The sequence below is a fragment of the Dipodomys spectabilis genome, unplaced genomic scaffold, assembly GCF_019054845.1.
Source record: "Dipodomys spectabilis isolate Male_0828 unplaced genomic scaffold, ASM1905484v1 ptg000422l, whole genome shotgun sequence".
Taxonomy (NCBI): domain Eukaryota; kingdom Metazoa; phylum Chordata; class Mammalia; order Rodentia; family Heteromyidae; genus Dipodomys; species Dipodomys spectabilis.
Window position 1 is genome coordinate 7,271,966 of NW_024871099.1, and position 20,675 is coordinate 7,292,640.

The 20,675-nt window shown below is 51.3% G+C and overlaps 2 protein-coding genes and 1 long non-coding RNA gene across 3 annotated transcripts; 2 read left to right on the forward strand and 1 right to left on the reverse strand.

Annotated features, from left to right (window-relative positions):
- Positions 1-241: 241 nt before the first annotated feature.
- LOC122097441 lies at positions 242-9,395 on the reverse strand. The gene is made up of 3 exons (XR_006145535.1): positions 9,031-9,395; positions 6,749-6,754; positions 242-261 (listed from the first exon to the last, which is right to left on the reverse strand). It is a non-coding gene; the product is annotated as an uncharacterized LOC122097441 (long non-coding RNA).
- Positions 1,454-11,599, forward strand: Blvrb (biliverdin reductase B). Its single transcript, XM_042667938.1, has 5 exons — positions 1,454-1,608; positions 8,049-8,213; positions 8,353-8,442; positions 10,610-10,738; positions 11,397-11,599. The coding sequence occupies exons 1-5, from the start codon at positions 1,530-1,532 to the stop codon at positions 11,552-11,554; spliced, it is 621 nt and encodes a 206-aa protein (XP_042523872.1). The 5' UTR covers positions 1,454-1,529; the 3' UTR covers positions 11,555-11,599.
- Positions 11,600-13,427: 1,828 nt separating this feature from the next.
- Sertad3 (SERTA domain containing 3) lies at positions 13,428-16,329 on the forward strand. Its single transcript, XM_042667939.1, has 2 exons — positions 13,428-13,542; positions 15,137-16,329. Exon 2 carries the CDS (start codon positions 15,143-15,145, stop codon positions 15,734-15,736), a length of 594 nt encoding a protein of 197 aa, XP_042523873.1. The 5' UTR covers positions 13,428-13,542; positions 15,137-15,142; the 3' UTR covers positions 15,737-16,329.
- The last annotated feature ends 4,346 nt before the right edge of the window (positions 16,330-20,675 follow it).

The following is a 20,675-nucleotide window of genomic DNA, read 5'->3' on the forward strand; positions in this document are numbered from 1 at the left end:
CTGAGTAACCCCAACCCCAATCCCGGGGAAGAAAGTCCATAAGACTCTTATCTCCAATGTACCAGCAAAAAATCCAGAAGAGGGCTGGGAAGGTGGCTCAGTGGTAGAGTGCTTGCTTAGCATGCATGAAGCCCTGGGTTCCATTCCTCAGTACCACATAACAGAAAAAGCCAGAAATGGTGCTATGGTTCAAATGGTAGAGTGCTAGCTAGCCTTGAGCAAAAGAAGCTCAGGGATAGTGCCCAGGCCCTGAGTTCAAGCCTCAGGACTGGCAGAAAAAAAATCTAGAAGAGGAGCTGTGGCTCAAGTGGTAGAGTACCAGCCTTGGGTGAAGAAAAAACAAAACAACAAAAACTGAGGGACAGCTCCCAGACCCTGAGTTCCACCCCCAATGCCAGCACAAAAATAAGTAAGTAAAATTCAAGCTTGTGATCTGGGCGCTGGTGGCTCAACGCCTGTAATCCTATTCACTCAGGAGGCTGAGATCTGAGGATCATGGTTCAAAGCCAACCCAGGCAGGAAAGTCCATGAGACTCTTATCTCCAATAAACTACCAGAAAACTGGAAGTGGTGCTGTGGCTCAAGTGGTAGAGTGCTCGCCTTGAGCTGAAGAGCTCCGGGGGGCAGCACCCAGGCCCAGAGTTCAAGCCCCACGACCAATATTTTAAAAAATAATAATAATTCAAGCTTGTCACACCAAACACCCAGGCACAAGGGGACACACTCAGACATCAATCACATGGTCACCACCATTAGTAACACCCCCAGAGACACCGACTATGGGGCTCTGGGCTCACACATCCTTCCATGACAAATGTGGCGTCCCAGTAACAATCGAATAATCCCCAATCGAATAATGCCACACTCCTGTGCTGTCACACAGGCTGACACTCGCTGTCACAGTGTCACCCAAGGTCACCAAAGAACACATGGAGTGCCTCCCACACGTGGGATCACACGCCTTCACACACACACGGGACGGCACCCACAAGCACGGTCACACAAGTGCATAGTCACACCGTTACAGTGGCACACCCCCGCCGCCCCCTGTCCTTTGGCCCTTAGCTTGTCTGGTAAAGCTCTAAGCGGAACAGAGTCCCACCTCCGACCCCAGATGCTGGGAAGACCGGGCGAAAGGGAGCAGAGGCAGTGGGCGTGACTCCCGCCCAGCCTGGCTTTCTCTGATTGGCTGGAGCGTGGAGGCGGGATGATGAGTGACAAGCTCCCTTGATTCCTCCTACTCGCGTCCTTCCCAGATGGGGGCGGGGCCTTCAAGTGTAAGCGTGAGAGAGGGTGGCGCTAGACAGTGAGGAAATGAAAACGGACTCCTGCCCCGCCCAGTCGAGGGGGCGTGGTTTCATGACCACGCCCACGGACTTGTAAACCAGGGGCGGGCCTGGGGCGTGGCTCTTTAAACTAGCTCCGCCCCGTCCCTCCAACTAAAGAAGGGCGGAGAACCCTGCCAGCGGCCATTGAGTTCCCGCGCGTCCCGAGCCTCTGGCCTGCAGACCCTTGGACCCCCTGGCATCATGACTGTCAAGAAGATCGCAATCTTCGGTGCCACTGGAAAGACCGGACTCACCACCATGGCGCAGGCGGTGCAAGCAGGCATGAGCAGGGGTCATTGTTGGTGGGATGGGGGCGGTGCACGTGGCAGAGCATTAAGAAGGGGTGTCAGGGCTGGGAAGGTGGCTCAGTGCTAGAGCGCTTGCCTTGCATGCATGAGGCCCTGGGTTCGATTCTTCAGCACCACATAAGTAGAAAAAGCCGGAAGTGGCGCTGTGGCTCAAGTGGTAGAGGGCTAACCTTGAGCTGAAGAGTTCAGGGACAGTGCTCAGGCCCAGAGTTCGGGCCCACAACCGACCAAAAAAAAAAAAAAAAGGGGGGTGTCATAGGACCAGGCGGGGGCTGGATGGAGCCCTCAGTGTCCCAGTCAGGTGCGTGAAGAGTCAGCTAGCAAAGGAAGAAGACCACGGGGCCAATGAATGCAGGGAGGCCAGGAGATTTCGTTTTATGTGAGTCTAAGGCACAAAAAACTGAAATCAGCCCATGAGGGCCTGGGGGACTCCAGTGACACAGCAGTGGGTAAATCCAGGGCTCTTGTGCAATTCACCGTGATTGTAGTGGTGACTGTGGGTACACCCAGAGAGAATTTACCCAGCCAGCGTCTGCCTGCCATCCAGCAGTGCTTTCTGTCCACTTGTGTTATAACCTGACAGCCCTCATCTGGGGAGAGTGATAGTATTAGGGCAACTTGATAGAGGAGACCATTGAGGCCCAGAGAATGATTCGCCCAATATGACACAGGAGTGGTAGTGCTAAGGTTTAAACTCAATTCCTCTGTGTGTGTGTGTGTGTGTGTGTGTGTGTGTGTGTGCACGCACCAGTACTGTGACTTGAACTCAGAAGCCTAGGTGTTGTCCTTTAGCTTTCTCCCTCAAGACTGGCACTCTACCACTGAAGCCACAGCCCCAACGTCTGGCAGCTTCAAATCATAGTCCTCAGATCTCAGCCTCCTGAGTAGCTAGGGTTACGAGTGTGCCAGGTCCTGCTCTTAAGCACAAAATAAATTTGCTGATTTTTGACTTGGATACCACAAAAAGAACATTGAAAAAGTTACAGGAAAAGTTGTTGTGAACACCTGCTCTAATCCTAGAAATGTCAGTGAGGGCTGAAAATTCTGGTTACACCAGGAGAGGGTGCAGGATTATCTGTTACCTCTTGCACCTCATTCTAGAGTTTACCAGTGACCAGCAGGGCCTGGGACTTCCAGATATGGGGCTCCACCCCAGTAAGCCTCAGGGACCCTGAAGATAAAATATCTGTGTGCCCCAAAAGGAGTGGAGATCTTCAGTATCCAGAATTTGCTGTTTTCAGCCAATGTCTCCCCGCCCCCATTTCTCTCTCTCTGTAAACTGGGGTTTGAACTCAAGGCCTTGGCACTGTCCCTTAGCTTTGAGCCATGATCCTCAGATCTCAGCTTCCTAAGTAGCTAGGATGACAGGCATGAGCCACCACTGCCCAGCACTTTTTTTGGGGGGGGGGGAGACAGTTTGGAAGTCTGATCTCACACTCACAATCCTCCATCGCAACCTCACAACGGCTGGGATTGCATAGGAGCCCTACCATGCCCTGCTGCTAGGGAGAGGGGACTCTTTTCTCCACTACTAGGCAGGTTGTCCACTGCTCCTAGGGCCTTGTGTGAGGATCTTGGATTTGAGGAAGTAGTTGAGCCCAGGGCTCAATTAAATTTTAATTTGCTGATAAGCGTTTCTAGGGACTGGATGGGAAGGAAGAGGGAGAAGTTGGAACATGCTGAGTCATCCTAAATATCTGGTTTTTGTGTGTGTGTGTGTGTGACTACTTTCACCTTAATCCCTAAATCCATAGGTTTCACTTACATGCCTGCTGGTCCCAGGGCTGACCCAAGTGGATTGTGGGCTAAGGAGGTGGGGAACATAGGGGTGCTCTGCCTTTTCTGAGAACTCTGCAAGTTCTCCCTTGTTCCTATCAGAAATAGGAAGGGCTAGCCTGGCGCCGATGGCTCACGCCTGTAATCCTAGCTACTCAGGAGGCTGAGATCTGAGGATCAAGGTTCAAAGCCAGCCCCAGCAAGAAAGTCTGTGAAATTCTTATCTCTAATAAACCACCAGAAAACAGGAAGTGTTACCTAGCTCAAGTGGTAGAGCGCTAGCCTTGAGCTGAAGAGCTGAGGGACAGCGCTCAGGCCCAGCATTCAAACCCCATGACCGACAAAAAAAAAGGAAATAAGAAGGGTTTGGATCAATTGGGGCTTATTTATCTCCTTGTGATTCTGTTAACCAAGAGGTCTGTTGGACTACTGGTGCCCACGCCTGTAATCCCAGGTACTGGTGTCCATGCCTGTAATCTTAGCTACTCAGGAGGCTAGAATATGAAGATCATGATTCAAAGCCACTCTGGGCAGGAAAGTCTGAGAGATTTTTTTGGGGGGGGTCTGGTCATGGCGCCTGAACTCTGGGCCTGGGCGCTGGCCCTCAGCTCTTCAACTCAAGGCTAGCGCTCTACCACTTGAGCCACAGCGCCACTTCCGGCTTTTTTCTTTTTGCTTATGTGGTGCTGAGGAATCAAACCCAGGGCCTTAGGCATGCAAGGAAAGCACTCTACCACTGAGCCTCCTTCCCAGCCCTGAGAGATTCTTTATCTCCAATGAACCAGCAAAAAATCAGAAGCAGAGCTGTGGCTCAAGTGGTAGATCGCTGGCCTTGAGTGAAAGAACTCAGGGACAGCACCCAGCCTCTGACTCTGAGTTCAAGCCCCAGGATGGGCACAAAAGAAAAAGAGTGCTTGCTTACCTGACATGGATAGAACCCAGGGTCTGGGTTCTATTCCATCACTACAAGAAGTAAAAAAGCCAAAAACAAACAAAAAGCACCCAGTTCACTCCTGAGAAGAGTGAAGCAGAGCCCTTGTCATGTTGGAAATTCTCTGTGTGTCCATTGCCTCTCATTATTACGTAACATCAACTCGGAGTCAAAGCCAGGGCTGAGTTGAGAACTGTTTGGGCTGCCATAACAAATACTATCCACTAGATGGCTTATCAACGACAGAAATGTATTTTAGCTAATCCTGCACTAGTTGCTCCTGCCTGTCATCCTAGCTACTCAGGAGGTTGAGATCTAAGGATCTTGGTTCAAAGCCAGCCCAGCAGGAAACTGTGAGCTCATCTCTAATTCACCACCAAAAGGGTGGAAGTGGAGGTGTGGCTGAAGCCTTCAACAATAACAACAAAATAAAAAACAAAACTGATAGCTTAGATACCTCTCAGCCTCCTGATGAGCCTCGATTACAGATGTGAGCCATCAACACCAGGCCTGTGTCCTTCCTTCCTTCCTTCCTTCCTTCCTTTCTTCCTTCCTTCTTTCCTTTCTTTTTTTTTCTCTTTTTTGGTTGTGGAGCTTGAACTCTGGGCCTGGCTACTCTATCACTTGAGCCACTGCATCACCCCCAGTTTTCTGGTGGTTAACTGGAGATAAGAGTCTCATGGACTTTCCTGTCTGGGCTGGCTTTGAACTGCTATCCTCAGATCTCGCCTCCTGAGTAGCTAGGATTACAGGCATGAGCCACTGGTGCCCAGCTCTTTCTTTCTTTATTGTTGGTTGTAGGGCTTGAACTTAGGGCTTGGGTGCTGTCCCTGAGCTCTTTCCCTCAACACTAGTGCTCCACCACTTTGAGCCACAGCTACACTTCCAGTTTTCTGGTGGTTCATTGGAGATAAGAGTCTCACAGACTTTCCTGCCCAGGCTGGCTTGGAACCACAATCCTCAGATCTCAGCTTCCTGAGTAGCTAGGATGACAGGCAGGAGCCACTAGTGCCCAGTGTTTTTTTGCGTGTCTTTTTTCTGTTGTTTTTTTAAAGAAGAGTGATCACAGAGAGTGAGCACAGGAGAGGCAGCTGAGGCCCAGTGGAGGAAGGCATTGTATGAATTTCTTTAGGCAATCAGTAACCAAGCCAGTGTGTAAACTCAGATTCTTGAGGTCTAGAGTTCGAGGTCTGCCTGGGCTATCTCAAAACAAACAAAACAACAAAGCAAAACAAAAACAGGTCCACGGGGCATTCAAACCTGAGTTTTCACGTTTGTATGGGGTCAGGGAGACGGCAGTGACAAATGACTCAGCCCTGTACTTGCAGAGGGCTCTTGTTTTTCTCCTGTCAGCAGGAGCACGGTGACAGAGGAAGTACAAATGGCTGGGGGACCTGGGGAAAGAAGGTGAAGGGTGATCCAGACAGAGGCAAAGCACATGCAAAGGCCAGGGGGCAGGGAACATCATGTGTGTTTGAGGAACAGAAGGAGTGCAGTGTCTGGATAGACCAGGCCAGGTCCTGAGGGGTCCTGGAAGAGACAGTACTGAGGAGAGCAGGCTGTGTATCAAGGCTTGGCGGGGGGAGCGGGTCCCTAGGAGAATCTGATCAAGGAGACACTTAGACATAACTGGAAAGATCTGTCTGGAAAGCTAGGAGCAGGTAGAACACTATGAAGCCCAGGCTTGTCCTTTTGCCTCTGCCTTTCAGGTTCTGGGATTACAGGCATGAAGTGCCATGCCCTGGCTGCTTTTTCTTTTTTCTTTTTTTTTTTTTTGGGAGGGGGGGCCAGTCGTGGGGCCTGAACTCTGGGCCTGGGCGCTGTCCCTCAGCTCTTCAGCTCAAGACTAGCACTCTACTACTTGAGCCACACCACCACTTCCGGTTTTTTTCTTTTTGCTTATGTGGTGCTGAGGAATCGAACCCAGGGCCTCATGCATGCAAGGCAAGCGCTCTACCACTGAGCCACCTTCCCAGCCCCTGCTCTTTTTTTTTTTTCTTGTAACTGTTCTATTGAGCTATAATTCACTTACTATAGAACTCTTCCATTTAAAATGCACAATTCTCCAGGCAACAATGGCTCACGCCTGTAATCTTAGCTAGTTAGGAGGCTGAGGTCTGAGGATCACAGTTCAAAACTAACTCAGACAGGAAAGTCAAGGCTCAAGTTGTAGAACATCAGCCTTGAGCTAAAAAGCTCTGGGACAGTGCCCAGGCCTTTAGTTCAAGCCCCAGGACCAACAAAAAACAAAAACAATTAAATGGCTCTCAATATATTCACAGTTCTGCAAATGATATCATAATCAATTTAGAATATTTTCATCATCCTAGAAAGAAACTCCTAGAAGTCCTCTCCTTTCTCACTGCCTCCACCCACCGACTCACTGTTTTCTGCCTTAACCTTACCCCAGCCTGAGGCAACCACTTATCCACTTCCTGTGTCTGTGGATTTACCTGCTCTGACCACGGTCTTGGAGTCCAGCACTGGTGGCTCACGCCTGTAATCTTACCTACTTTGGAGACTGGGACCAGAGAATCGTAGTTTAAAGCTAACACAGCCAGAAAGGTCTATGAGGCTCTTATCTCCATTTAAGAAGAAAAAAGTCAGAAGTAGAATTGTGGCTCAAGTGGTGGAACAAGAGAGAGAGAGAGAGTGTGTGCTGGTGGCTCACACCTGTAATCCTAAACTACTCAGGAGGCTGAGATCTGAGGATCATGGTTCAATGCCAGCCTAAGCAGCAAAGTCCATGAGAGCCTTTTTCTTTTTTTTTTTGTCAGTAGTGGGGCCTGAACTCTGGGCCTGAGCACTGTCCCTCAGCTGTTCACGTCAAGGCTAGTGCCCTACCACTTGAGCCACACCGCCACTTTGGGCTTTTTCTGCTTATGTGGTGCTGAGGAATCAAACCTAGGACCTCATGTATGCAAGGCAAGCACTCTACCACTGAGCCACCTTCCCAACCCCAAGAGTCTTATCTCAAATGTGGAATTGTGGCTCAAGTGGTAGGGGAAAAGAAAGAAAAGAGAGAGGGGGGGAGGAGGGAAGAAAGGAAAGAAGGAAGGAAGGGAGGGAGGGAGGGATGGAGGAAGGAAGGAGGGGGCGGTACTGTTGGCTCATGCCTGTAATCTAGTTCCTCAGGAGGCTGAAATCTGAGGATCATAGTTAGAAGCCAGCTCAGGCAGGAAAGTGCCAATTAAACATCAGAAAACTGGAAGTGGAGCTGTGGCTCAAGGGGTAGAGTGCTAGCCTTGAGGAAAAGAGCACATGGATAGTACCCATGCCCTGAGTTCTAGCCCCACAACCAACAAAAAGAGAGGGGGCGGCGGGAAATGATTACAAACCAGTACCTTTCAAACCAGTATCTCAGTGCTGGGAATGTGACTTAGTGGTAGAGTGCTTGCCTAGCATGCATGAAGCCCTGGGTTCAATTCCTCAGCACTAAGTAAACAGAAAAGGCCAGAAGTGGCATTGTGGCTCAAGTGGTAGAGTGTTAGCCTTGAGCAAAAGAAGCTCAAGGACAGTGCCCAGCCCTGAGTTCAAGCCTCAGGACTGGCAGAAAACAACAACAACAAAAGTCCTATACCAGTGAACCAGTGTCTCAGCCTAGTGGATGTGGGCAATGGATTTGGGGGCTTATGGCACCATCCAGACTCCGAGTGCTCTCCCACAAATCCGCTGACCTCCCTTTTCACTTCTGGTTGACCACAGGTTATGAAGTCACTGTGCTGGTGCGGGACGCATCCAGGCTGCCGTCTGAGGGGCCCCAGCCGGCCCACGTGGTCGTGGGTGACGTTCTACAGGCCGCCGATGTGGACAAGACGGTGGCGGGACAGGAAGCCATCATTATCCTCCTGGGCACTGGCACTGACCTCAGTACTGAGCCCCCCCTGTGCCCACGGCCCACCCCTGCACCGCGGCCCCCAGCACCAGTCCCACCCCCAGCCCCTCCCCTGCCACCCCTGCCACCGCCGCCACCACCCAGCAGTGACAGCCACTCTCTGTCCCCTCTAAGGTCCCACGACTGTGATGTCCCAGGGCACCCGGAATATAGTGGCGGCCATGAAGGCGCACGGAGTGGACAAGGTCGTGGCGTGCACCTCGGGTGGGTGGTGGGTCCTGGAGGTGGGGCTGAGTCGGGGGGTTCAAACCGCGCTGGTGAGCCAGGGCTCTCGCATTTCCAGCATCTGTTGAGCACCAAGTGTGTGCCTTGACCTGTGTGCTGGCTGACTCAAGGGACAAACTGTTGGCCAGTTGAATGTGCTTGACAGAGCTCACAGAGGGGTTCCAAGTGGTGACCCCATTATGGATGGATGTCCATTATACCATCAGATGTCTTGAGGGGCTGGGATCTAGCCAAGGCCCAAGTGCTTGCCTGGCATGCATAAGGCCCTGGGATCCATTCCCAGCACTGAAAGGAAAGAAAGAGAAAAGGAAAAAAAAAAAAGCTTGAGCCAGGCGCCAGTGGCTCATGCCTCTAATCCTACCTACTCAAGAGGCTGAGATCTGCAGATCGCAGTTGGAAGCCATCTTGGACAGGAAAGTCTGTGAGATTCTTATTTCCAGAGAACTACCCAGAAGCCAGAAGTGGCGTTGTGGCTCTAGGGGCAGGGTGCTAGCCTTGAGAGCAAAAGCTCGAGAATAGCACCCAGGCCCTGAGTTCAAGTTCCACCACACACACACACACACACACACACACACACACACTGCTCTGAAGGGAGGCTGCAGGTGGCTAACAAGAGTTACAGGCAATCAGTGTAGCAGCATTTATTGAATCCCTTGTCTGAGCCTCTCAGGGAACTTACAGAGTTCCTTTGTGTGTAAGATTCTCCCAGGAAGGAAGCAGCAAACCCAATGGCTGGCTCCCAGCTGGGTTCACTGCATCTCAGCTGACACTGCGGCAGTTGGCAGGTACACCAGACTCTCTCCATAGCTGTCATTATACACGTCATCCTTAGGTGCCTCCCTTGTGAGGGAGCAGCTGGATTGTATTGTTGGAAAGCTGCCAGATAGTGATAAGGGGTCTGAGGCAGCAAGTACAGCATGTGCAAAGGCCCAGAGGCCTTTGAGTAAAGTCATCTCTGTTGCTCTTTGTGTGTGTGTGTGTGTGTGTGTGTGTGTGTGTGTGTGTGTACCGGTACGGGGGCTTGAACTCAATGCCTGGGCACTGCACTTTCAGCTTTTTGGTGGTTAATTGGAGATAAGAGTGGCAAAAACTTTCCTGCCTCAGCTGGCTTTGAACCTCTATCTTCAGATCCTTGAATCCTGGGCTGGGAAGGTGGCTCAGTGGTAGAGCGCTTGCCTTGCATGCATGAGGTCCTGGGTTGGATTCCTCAGCACCACATAAGCAAAAAGAAAAAAAAGCCGGAAGTGGCGTTGTGACTCAAGTGGTAGAGTGCTAGCCTTGAGCTGAAGAGCTGAGGGACAGCACCCAGGCCCAGAGTTCAGGCCCCACAACCAGACCCAAAAAACAAAACAAAAACAAAAACAGATCCTTGTCTCCTGAGTAGCTAGGATTACAGGTGTGAGCCACCAGACTCATTTACCTCAAACTTTGAAGGGGAAATGGAACCCAAATATGTAAATGGGGTGGGGGAAGGAAGTGTGTTGGAAGAAGACATGATGTGGATGTGTAGCCCAGGCCACCCTTAAACTTAGGATCCTCCTGCCTCAGCCTCCTGAATGCCTGCCTCACCAGGCCAAGTTTTTTTGTTTTTCTGGTTTTTTTTTTTTCCCCCTCTTTTGGTGCTGGTACTGAACTCAGGGACTCATGATCTCATTGGGCTTTTTCTTTTTTTTTTTTTTTTTGGGGGGGGGTCCAGTTGTGGGGCCTGAACTCTGGGCCTGGGCGCTGTCCCTCAGCTCTTCAGCTCAAGGCTAGCGCTCTACCACTTGAGCCACAGCACCACTTCCGGCTTTTTTCTTATGCGGTGCTGAGGAATCGAACCCAGGGCCTCAAGCATGCAAGGCAAGTGCTCTACCACTGAGCCACCTTCCCAGCCCTCGTTGGGCTTTTTCATACAAAGCTGGCACTCAGCCATTTGCACTGTGTCTTCACTTCCAGCTTTTTCTGATTAATTGGAGCTAAGTGTCTCACAGATTTTCCTGCCTGGGCTGGCTTGGAACTTCGATCCTCAGATCTCAGCCATCTGAGTAGTTAGAATTAACAGGCGTGAGCCACTAGCACTCAGCTGCTGAAAGATTCTGTCCTTACTGTAAAGACAAGACAGCTCTGGCTGACCTGCTCCATATATTCCCTCCCACCCTTGCAGCTTTTCTGTTATGGGACCCTGCTAAGGTGCCCCCACGCCTGCAGGACGTGACCAATGACCACATCCGGATGCACAAAGTTCTGCAGGAGTCTGGCTTGAAGTATGTGGCTGTTATGCCTCCACATATAGGTAAGTTGTCACCAGCCTGTTCCACCACACCTTCCAGAGGTATCTATAGGGATTCTTCTCATTATTCTAAAAGTAAAAATTGAGCTGGGTTAGGTGACACAAGCCTGTCATCTCAGCAGTTGAGGCTAATTCATTAATTGAGATGGAGAGTCTCAAGGACTTTCCTGCCTGCCTGCCTAGACAGGCTGTGAACCCAGATCCTTGGATCTCAGCCTCCTGAGGAACTAAAAGGGTAGGTGTGAACCACACCAACACCCAGCTTTTTTTTTTTTTTTTTTTGATGGTTTTGTTGTTGGTTGTTTGTCTTAACAAATTCTGATGACACATTTTCAACCCTGAGTTCAAGTGCCAGTACTGGCACACACATACACAGTAGGAAAAATGGGGGAGGGGAGGAGAAAGAAAGGACATCAAGGGGCTGGGAAGGTGGCTCAGTGGTAGAGCACTTGCCTTGCATGCTCGAGGCCCTGGGTTCGATTCCTCAGCACCACATAAGAAAAAAGCCGGAAGTGGCGCTGTGGCTCAAGTGGTAGAGTGCTAGCCTTGAGCTGAAGAGCTGAGGGACAGTGCCCAGGCCCAGAGTTCAGGCCCCATGACTGGACCCAAAAAAAAAAAAAAAAAGGACATCAAGTTCACCCTGCCTTTCTTTACTTCTCAGGGGACCAGCCACTCACTGGGGCCTACACTGTGACTCTGGATGGACGGGGGCCTTCGAGGGTCATCTCTAAGCATGACCTGGGTCACTTCATGCTGCGCTGTCTCACCACGGATGAGTACAATGGGCACTGTACTTACCCATCCCATCAGTACGACTAAGACCTTGCCCCTGCCTAGAAGGCTGGGATTCTGGGAAATGAGCCCTGAGGAACGACTGATAAGTAAATCTTGAGCCAAGAGCTTCAATTTATTCCAGAAGACTCAACTCTGACTCTGACTCTTCTCTCAGCTTATCTCTTTGTTCACTTATACTTTTCTCAAGTTTTTTGTTTTGTTTTAAATTTTGGTTACCGGGGCTTGAATTCAGGGTCTGAGCATTGTCCTTGAGCTTTCTTTTGCTCAAGGCTGATGATCTACTACTTAGGCCACAGCTCTACTTCTGTCTTTCTGAAGGTTAGTTGGAGATAAGAATTTTCTGGCTTGGGGGCTGGGAAGGTGGCTCAGTGGTAGAGTGCTTACCTGGCATTCCTGAGGCCCTGGGTTTGATTCCCCAGCACCACAGAAGCAAAAAGAAAAAAGCTGGAAGTAGCGCTGTGGCTCAAGTGGTAGAGCGCTAGCCTTGAGTTGAAGAGCTGAGGGACAGCGCCCAGGCCCAGAGTTCAGGCCCCATGACCGGACCCCCCCCCCCCCAAAAAAAAAAAAAGAATCTTCTGGCTTTTCCTGTCCTGGGCTGGCTTGGAACATGTGATCCTCAGCCTTGTAAATAGATAGGATCACAGAGGAGATCTTTAGAGCCACCTGCTCCTGGCTCACTTTTTGCTGGTTAATTGAAACTAGAAATCTGGGAATCCTAATGTCTGCCCAGGCTGGTTTTGAACCGGGATATTCAGATCTCAGTCTCTGGAATAGCCAGGATTATAGCCAGGAAACAAAGTGAATTTTATAGTGCCAGGCGTCTCTGGCCAGATCCTGAAAGGCTTCCAGGGGAAAGTAAGAAGTTTGAGCCAAGGGTAGTGGTGCTACTATAATCCTAGCACTCAGGGGTGGAGTTAGGAAAATAGAAGGGCCAGCCCTTTGAAACAGTCCGTTTCAAAAACAAACAAACAAACAAAGGCTTTGAACTTTATTTCCAGAGTGGTGGGGAGTCATGAAAACTTTCCAGCTGCAGAGTGGCTATCCGGGAGGGACCACCAGAAAACGCGCAGAGAAACCACCAACCAACCTTAAAACAGGGTTCCTACTTCGGGTGCACAGAGCCTAAGAGGGGCGGGGCTGAGGTCGCCAAGCAACAGAGGCCGCGCCATACTATTGGCTGGTATTTAGTGCGTCATCACCTTCCGCTCCCAAGCGCCCGCCTCGGGAAACCCGGGGGCGTGGCCTGCTCCGGCTGCTTAGCCCCGCCCTGCTGTGAAGCCGGCGGGGGGGGGGGGGGGGAGACGCCGAGTGGGGGTGGGGAGTGCCACCCTTCCTTCTTTCAGATGAGGTTCAGCCCAAGAAGAGAGAGAGCGAGAACTCTATGTGGCAGGAATCTTAGCCGAATAAAAAAAGAGATTCTGTGTGTGTGTGTGTGTGTGTGTGTGTGTGTGTGTGTGTGTGTGTGTGTGTGTCCGTGTGTCCGTCGTGGGCTTGAAGTTAGAGCCTGGGACGCCTTCCCTGAGCTTTTCGCTGAAGGCTAGAACTCTACCGATAGAGCCACCGCTTCACTTCCGGCTTTTGGATGGTTCTTTGGGCTGGCTTCAGAACCACGATCGCCAGATCCTGAGTAGCGAGGTTTACAGGCAGGAGCCACCAGCGCCCGGCAGAAGAAAAAAAAACGTTCTGATGGCCTCGCCATCCTCCAGCCCAGAGACTTAACCCGGCCCCTGACAAGTCAAAAATCCTTTAAATGGTCCCGGGCGTTAGGGAGGGGCAGGCAGGGAGGGCGGTGCCGGGCGGCGGGCGGCGGCTCCGCCCAGCCAATCGTCGCCCTGCCCTGGGCAGAATTCCAGCCAATCGCAGGTGGCGGTCCAGCTCCGGGGCGGGGCTGGATGGGTCCAGGCCGAGACTCGGAGGCCCAAGGAAGGTGAGCGAGGATTCTACTCGGCTCTGTTCGGACGCTCGTCTGGCCGGCGTCCCTGGAGGTGGTGGTTGCGAACCTGGAGGCTGTGGTGAGGAGTGGGATTTACCTGTGGTTGGGGGCGGGAAGGGACGGGCGAAGGAGGAGTCTGAGCCGGAGTAGAGGGCGCTCCTTATTAAGCTTGAGTGATGCGGTTTTGAGGGCTAAGGACCGGTGGAGACTTGAGTTCGAGATCCCAGAAGGGAGGCAAGGAAAGGTTTTTGAACTGGAGGAAGTTTAGAGTTGCGCTTTGGCGAGGGGAGCGGGTTTGGATACGAGAGCGAATCAGAGGAAGAAACTTTTGGAGAGCAAAGAATTTAATGGGACAGTTCGGCTCTTCTCGGGACGGCCTGGATTGGGAACTTCGTGATGGTTCTGGGAAAACTGTAAGAGGTTTAAGGCTGGGGTTTCGAGCATTTCTAGACAATCCCGAGACTTGTGGAATCCCCAGACTCTTCACCAGACGCCGTGGCAGGGAGTGTATGCCGGGGAAGAGTTCAGTGTTGGAGGGTCTCAGCTGCCGGACGTGGCACTTGGAGGTGAAATCTAGGGGTGTCGTGTAGTCGGAGAATAGGAAAATAGTCGGAGGATAGGGGTTGGGGGGAAAATCTCAGAATTGAGATACTAAGTCTTCCCCCTACAAAAGCATTTGTATCAGAAAGCTTGGAACAAACTGAGGAGAGCCCGGGTTTCTAGACTCCACCGCCGTTTGGGGAAGAATCCTGGACCTTGGGGCGATTGTAGAGACGGGGTGAAAGCAGTCTTAGAGCTGGAGTCGGGTGGGGGATGGGTGTTCCGGGCGTGGAGCTCAGACCCACAGCCCCGGAGGCAATAGAGGGCGGGGCTCGGCTGGCGCCCGGCAGCTGGACGTCCGGGTTCCCCTCCCCCCACCAGCCAGGAGCCTAGTGCGCCTGCTCTGCGGTGGGGGCGGGGGAACTCCGTCCCCTTGAAGAGCAAAGCCCCCTGGGAATTGTAGTACCCGTTCACGTCACTGTGCGTGCCGAGCTACTGTGGGTCCACATTTCCCAGAAGCCGCCGGGGCAAGTGGGGGCGGTCCTAGATGCTCAATAGCTATCCGGGGGAGGGCGGGGCCTCTGGGACGCCGAGGTCTGGTTGGGTGATCCGTGAGGGGGCGGAGCTTGGCGCTAGTTGAGATCTAGCAAGCTTTCCTTTGGGGCGCACTTTAGGGAAATCAGAGGCGCTGTTGGAAGGAATGAGGAAGGCGGCTCCTTCCCTGCTCTTGGGTGCGCTCCCAGTCAGTTGAGACCAAGAACAAGACAGCAGGGCAACGGTGCCTCAAGCCTTTAATAGTAGCTACTCAGGAGGCTGACATCTGAGGATCGCAGTTCAAAACCAGCCCTGGCAGGAAAGTATGTGAGACTTCTGATCTCAATTAACCACCAAAAAGTCTCAAGTGGAGCTGTATCTCAAGTGTTAGAGCACTAGCCTTGAGCAAAAAAGCTCAGAGATAGTGCCCAGGCCCTGAGTTTAAGTCCCAAGACTGGTGCACGCGCGCGCGCGCGCGCACACACACACACACACACACACACACAGAGAGACAAAATCACTTGCAGCTCTACAGGCCTGCCTGAGAAATGCGATTTCAGGCCACTATTATGCCTTATTTGTCATTTGTCTCTCCACAGGGCATCATGGTGGGAGGCTTGAAGAGGAAACACTCGGACTTAGATGAGGAAGAGGAGGAAAAGAAATGGGACTGCAGCCCAGCACGCCTTCAGAGCTATCACCAGGCCTTGCTCCGAATCTCCTTAGACAAAGTCCAGCAAAGCCTGGGTCCCCGAGCTCCCAGCCTCCGTAGGCATGTCCTCATCCACAACACCCTGCAACAGCTCCAGGCTGCCATTCATCTGTCCCCAGCTCCGGCCCTACCCCCTGAGCCCCTCTTTCTGGGCGAAGAAGATTTCTCCCTTTCCACCACCATTGGCTCCATCCTCAGGGAGCTGGAGACCTCCATGGAGACAGAATCACCTCAGATTCCAGTGGCTGCCCCAGGCCTTCAAAATGAAGGGCTGGCCCAGCCTGGGCCAGTCTTCTTAGAAGCTTTGAGCTCTAAGTACCTGGGGGACTCTGGCCTGGATGATTTCTTCATGGACATTGACACATCTGGAGTGGAAAAGGAACCTGCACTGGCTGCCCCAGAACCTTCACACAACCTCTTCTGTGCCCCTGGGTCCTGGGAGTGGAATGAACTAGACCACATTATGGAAATCATTCTGGGGTCCTAAAACCCATCCACAATCCTTCTTCCAGTCAGCCTTGGTGGGCTGGGTCCCTGGATGTGACTTTGTGTGTATGTGTGTGTCTAGACTCTGAAAAAGAGACTGTGACCTCCTTTCTTCCTGTTTCAGGGTTCCACAAACTGTCCCGCACGTGTGTATGTCTGGTTACCGCAGCCTTCTGTGAAGGTGGCTCTTCCTGAATTAATTTATCTGCTCCAGATGCCTTAACGAGACTCTTGCTTGGAGTCTGCCTTCTCATGACCACATTTCGTCCATGTCCACCTCCCACTCCCCTGGTTGACCACACAGGGGCCTCAGGAAAGATAAACTGGGCCAGTCCAAGAGTGACAGCACTGTGCAGCCAGCTTGTTCTGAGGGAGGAGGAGAGACTGGTCTCCCCCCATCATCTTCCTCCCAGGCTGAACCCCATTTCCTTGGCAGAACCCCGGTTCCAGCAGCCTGATTCATAACCAGGCCGGACCATGTGCAATAATGGATGGAAACCACATTATATTTAAGAAAGGCAGGGTTTGTGGGTTTGGGGATTTTTTTTTTTTATTATTGTAATTTTTTTTTTAAATAAAAGTATTTTGGAGAGAGCTGGTGTTGCTTTCAGTGTGTAAATGTCCCTGGGATGATGGGAGGGATCTAGTAAATTTCTTACCTTTTTCTTTGTCTAAGATGGAGCAGATGTATCATTGTATGGTAAGTGTTTGAGTGCTTGTTAAAAGCACTGTTGTATGCTAGGCACTGGTGGCTCAGGATCTAGGTTCAAAGCCAGCCTAGGCAGGAAAGTCTATGAGACTTTAACTCCAATGAACCACCAGAAAATGGGAAGTGGTGCTGTGGATTAAGTAGTAAGGCAATAGCCTTCAGCCGAACTGAGAGACAGCGCCCAGGCCCAGAGTTTAATTACCTAGGAAATCCTTGAAGTGTGATGATTTGGAGTAATCAGTGGTCCAGCAAGTCTCAGACCCTAAGTTCTTTTTATTTTGTTTATTTTTGGGGGGGAGGGGGCAGTCTGGTCATGGGGCCTGAACTCTGGGCCTGGGTGCTGTCCCTCAGCTCTTCAGCTCAAGGCTAGTGCTCTACCACTTGAGCCACAGCGCCACTTCCGGCTTTTTTCTTTTTGCTTATGTGGTGCTGAGGAATCGAACCCAGGGCCTCATGCATGCAAGGCAAGCGCTCTACCACTGAGCCACCTTCCCAGCCCCAGACCCTAGGTTCTTGTAGCATGCACACAACATTCATTCTGTTTTAAATGAAAGATTATGTGCATGTGCACACATGCATTCCAGTCCTAAGGTTGGATGCTGTCACTTTTTTGTTTGTTTTCCTCAAGGCTAGTGCTCTACCACTGGAGACACAGCTCTACTTCTGGCTTTTTGTTGGTTAATTAGATCAATACAGATGGGCTGGCTTCAAACCACTAGATCCTCAGATCTCAGCCTCCAAAGTAGCTAGGATTGCAGATGTGAGCCACTGCTACTGGGCTGCAAGACAGAAAGAAGAGGCCTCATTGGGATCACTCCCCCCAGTGCAGGGGATCATCGAGGCTCCTGTGGCACCCAGCAAAACGCTGGCTGCAGAAGTGGAAAGGCTGGCCCTGTGGAGGAGGAATGGAGCCCCTGAGGGCAGAGTCCACCTTCCCCAACCCGTCCTCCCCCCGCCGCACTGCGGGGGGGGGGGGGGGGGGGGGGGGTAAAAATGGGCCGAGGTGGCCCTGGGCGGGACAGGGAGGCCTTGCCCCTCCCACCTACCAACCCTCCTCCCTGGCTGGCCAGCCAGCAGGAGACCAGAGAGACGACGGCAGCTGGAGCCGCCTTGGCGCCTCCTCCCTCCCTGGAGGCCGAGGCTGGGCGGGACCAGTGGCTGAGGCTGAGCTCCCCAGGCATCAGCCCTCCCTCCCCCTCCCTCCCCTCCCCCCTCCCCAGGGCTGGTGACTTCCCTTCTGGTTCCATTTCTCAAGTCCTGCTCGCTCGCTCTCTTGCTCGCTCTGGTTCTCTCGCTCTCTCCCTCCCCCCCCCTTCCTCTTTCCTCCCCCTCCCTCTCTCTGATCCCCTTCTATCTCCCCCCTCTCTCTTTTCCCCAACTTCGAATTCCTTGCTCCCGAGTCACCTCCTCGGGAGAAGCTCAGTCTAATCACCCTAGCCAAGGCCCCTCCCCTCACTCCCAGGCCTCTCTTCTCTTTTAGCACTGAACACAAGCAGAAATTCTTTTTTTGTCTTCACTCATCTTCCAGGGACTTTTGCATCACCCAATTAATTCTGCAGGTGGAGAAAGAAGATCCACTAAATGGTCCAAAGGTCCTGATACATTCTTCCATCTCCCAGGCAGCTCCCAATTCAATTAACTTTGCTATCTGACATATAGCACCTCAGGGCCTTTGCACTGGCTGTTCCCAGTAAGAATGCCCAGAGTTTTGCTGCTGCTTGAATTTTGTCATGTCTGCTCAAATGACGCTTCCTCACTTCTCTCCCTCTGTACTTTATTCTCCCTCCCCCTTTTTTTGTCGGTTGTGGGGCTTGAACTCTGGGTGGGCCTGGGCACTGTCCCTCAGCTCTTCAGTTCAAGGCTAGTGCTCTACCACTTGAGCCACAGCGCCACTTCAAGTTTTCTGGTGGTTTATTGGAGATTAAGTCTCACGGACTTTCCTGCCCGGGCTGGCTTTGAGCCATGAACCTCAGATCTCAGCCTCCTTAGTAGCTAGGATTACAGGCATGAGCCACCAGCACCTGCCTGGCCCCTTTTTATTTCTTTTCTTCCTTTGTTTTGTGAAAGTACTGGGGACTGAACTCAAGGTAGGCTTTTCTACCACCAACCCTGTTTTGCTTTAGTTATTTTTCAGATAGGGTCTCCTGTTTTTTGCCCAGATTGATTCAGACAATGATCCTCCTATCAATACTTCCTGCTTAATTGCAATCATATTGGGTGTGATAAGGGTCTCACAATTTTTTTTTGCCTCTGCTGGCCTCAAATGTGGACTGTCCTGATATCTACCTCCTGAACAACTGGAATTACAGATATGAGCCACAATGCTCAAGGATTCTCTCCCCCCCCTCCCCCTGTGTCTCCCTCCCTCATTACTATACTGAGGCTTGAACTCAGTGCTCTGTAACTTAAGCCATGCCTCCAGTTCTGACTTTCTGCCTCTTAAAAAGCCATCAGGGGGCTGGGAAGGTGGCTCAGTGGTAGAGCACTTGCCTTGCATGCCTGAGGCCCTGGGTTTGATTCCTCAGCACCACATAAGCAAAAAGAAAAAAGCTGGAAGTGGTGCTGTGGCTCAAGTGGTAGAGTGCTAGCCTTGAGCTGAAGAGCTGAGGGACAGCGCCCAGGCCCAGAGTTCAGGCCTCACGACCTGACCTCCCCCCCCCCCCAAAAAAAAAAGCCATCAGGCCGGGCGCCGGTGGCTCACACCTGTAGTAATCCTAGCTACTCAGGAGGCTGAGACTTTAGGATCACAGTTCAAAGCCAGCCTGGGCAGAAAAGTCTGTGAGACTCTGATCTCCAATAAACCACTAGAAAACCAGAAGTGGCACTGTGGCTCAAGAGGTAGAGCACTCGCCTTGAGTTGAGGAGCTGAGGGACAGCACCCAGGCTCAGAGTTCAAGCTCCCCCCCCCCCAAAAAAAAGCCATCAGCCCACCAGATGTTGGTAGCTCATGCCAATAATCCTAACTACTCTGTAGGCTGAGATCTGAGGATCATGGTTCAAAGCCAGGGCCGGTAAGGAGGACCATAAGACTCATCTCCAATGACCCACCAAAAGCCAGAAGTGGAGCTGTGGCTCAAGTGGTGGAGGCCAGCTTTGAGCAAAAGAAGCTCAGAAACAGCACCCAGGCATTGAGTCCAAGTCCAAGGACTGGCAAAAAGAAAAAAAGAAAGAAAGAAAAAAGTTAAGTGGAGCATGGGGATGCATACCTGTAATTCCAGCACTGAGAGGCTATAGCAGGAGGATCTTGGGTTCTAAGCCAATCTGGGCTGTACAGTGAGACAAGCAATGCCAAAAAAGGAAGGAAGGAAGAAGGAAAGAAGGAAAGAAAGAAAGAAGAAAAAATGGTCAATGATATTTCTAGGGGTGATGACTGAGGTAAAGCTGAGTGTCAGAGTGGTTGCCTAAAACCCTCAGGTCACTGGCTTCTCTTCCAATACCCCCAAAAGTGAAAGAAAAAAAATAAAGAATATTCACTTATAAACCACAAGTGAAATACTATTTCCCATATTAAGAGAGTGGAGAATTCCACAATATCATCTGCAATGGTTAAAGTTAAGTGCCAATTTGATTGCACTGGAAAGTGCCTAGGAAATTAGTTGAAGCTCACCTTTGGGTGTGTCTGTGAAAGTATTTCCAGAGATGATTAACTCTGGGGGAAGGCTGGCCCTGAATGCTGGTGCCACCATCCCACAGAACTTGGTTGACTGAAGGAAAAGGGTTTACAAAGGAGGACGCTTTCTAGAGTAAAAAGCTAGTACTCTGTTTCTCTTTTTTTCTCCCTCTTCCCCCTCCCTCTTTCTGCTTCCTGGCTGCCAGGAGGTGAGCTGCTGTTATTTCCTCACGACCCCTCCTTCAGGATGGACTGAAAACTCTGAAACTGTTGAGTAAAATAATTCTTCCCATGAAGTTACTTTTCTTAAGATATTTGTAGTGGAGATGGAAGATCTTCCTAATACAGCCCCTACTATCCAGTTCATATGCAAATATCTTTTGTTGCCTTTGAACCCAGGAGATCCTTCCCAGCTTAGAACTACCAGTAGACACTGCTATGCCTAGGTAAAAGTCATTTACAGTTGCTTTCCTTCTATCCCAACTCAAGAACTAACTAAAAGGTTCACCTGCTACTTTGGTTGCAATAAAGAAACTACATAGTATTTTTCAAGGGCTCTCCCCCAATTACCACCCCCCTCCCCCATTGTTTTTCTGTTTTTGTTTTTTTTTCATTTTGTGC

Excerpts from the sequence above, each read along its gene's own strand:
- Blvrb (XM_042667938.1), top strand. The coding sequence starts at position 1,530 with ATGACTGTCAAGAAGATCGCAATCTTCGGTGCCACTGGAAAGACCGGA. Across the intron at positions 8,214-8,352 it reads GGGCACTGGCACTGACCTCA|GTCCCACGACTGTGATGTCC; the intron begins GTACTGAGCCCC and ends GTCCCCTCTAAG. Across the intron at positions 8,443-10,609 it reads GGTCGTGGCGTGCACCTCGG|CTTTTCTGTTATGGGACCCT; the intron begins GTGGGTGGTGGG and ends CCACCCTTGCAG.
- Sertad3 (XM_042667939.1), top strand. The coding sequence starts at position 15,143 with ATGGTGGGAGGCTTGAAGAGGAAACACTCGGACTTAGATGAGGAAGAG.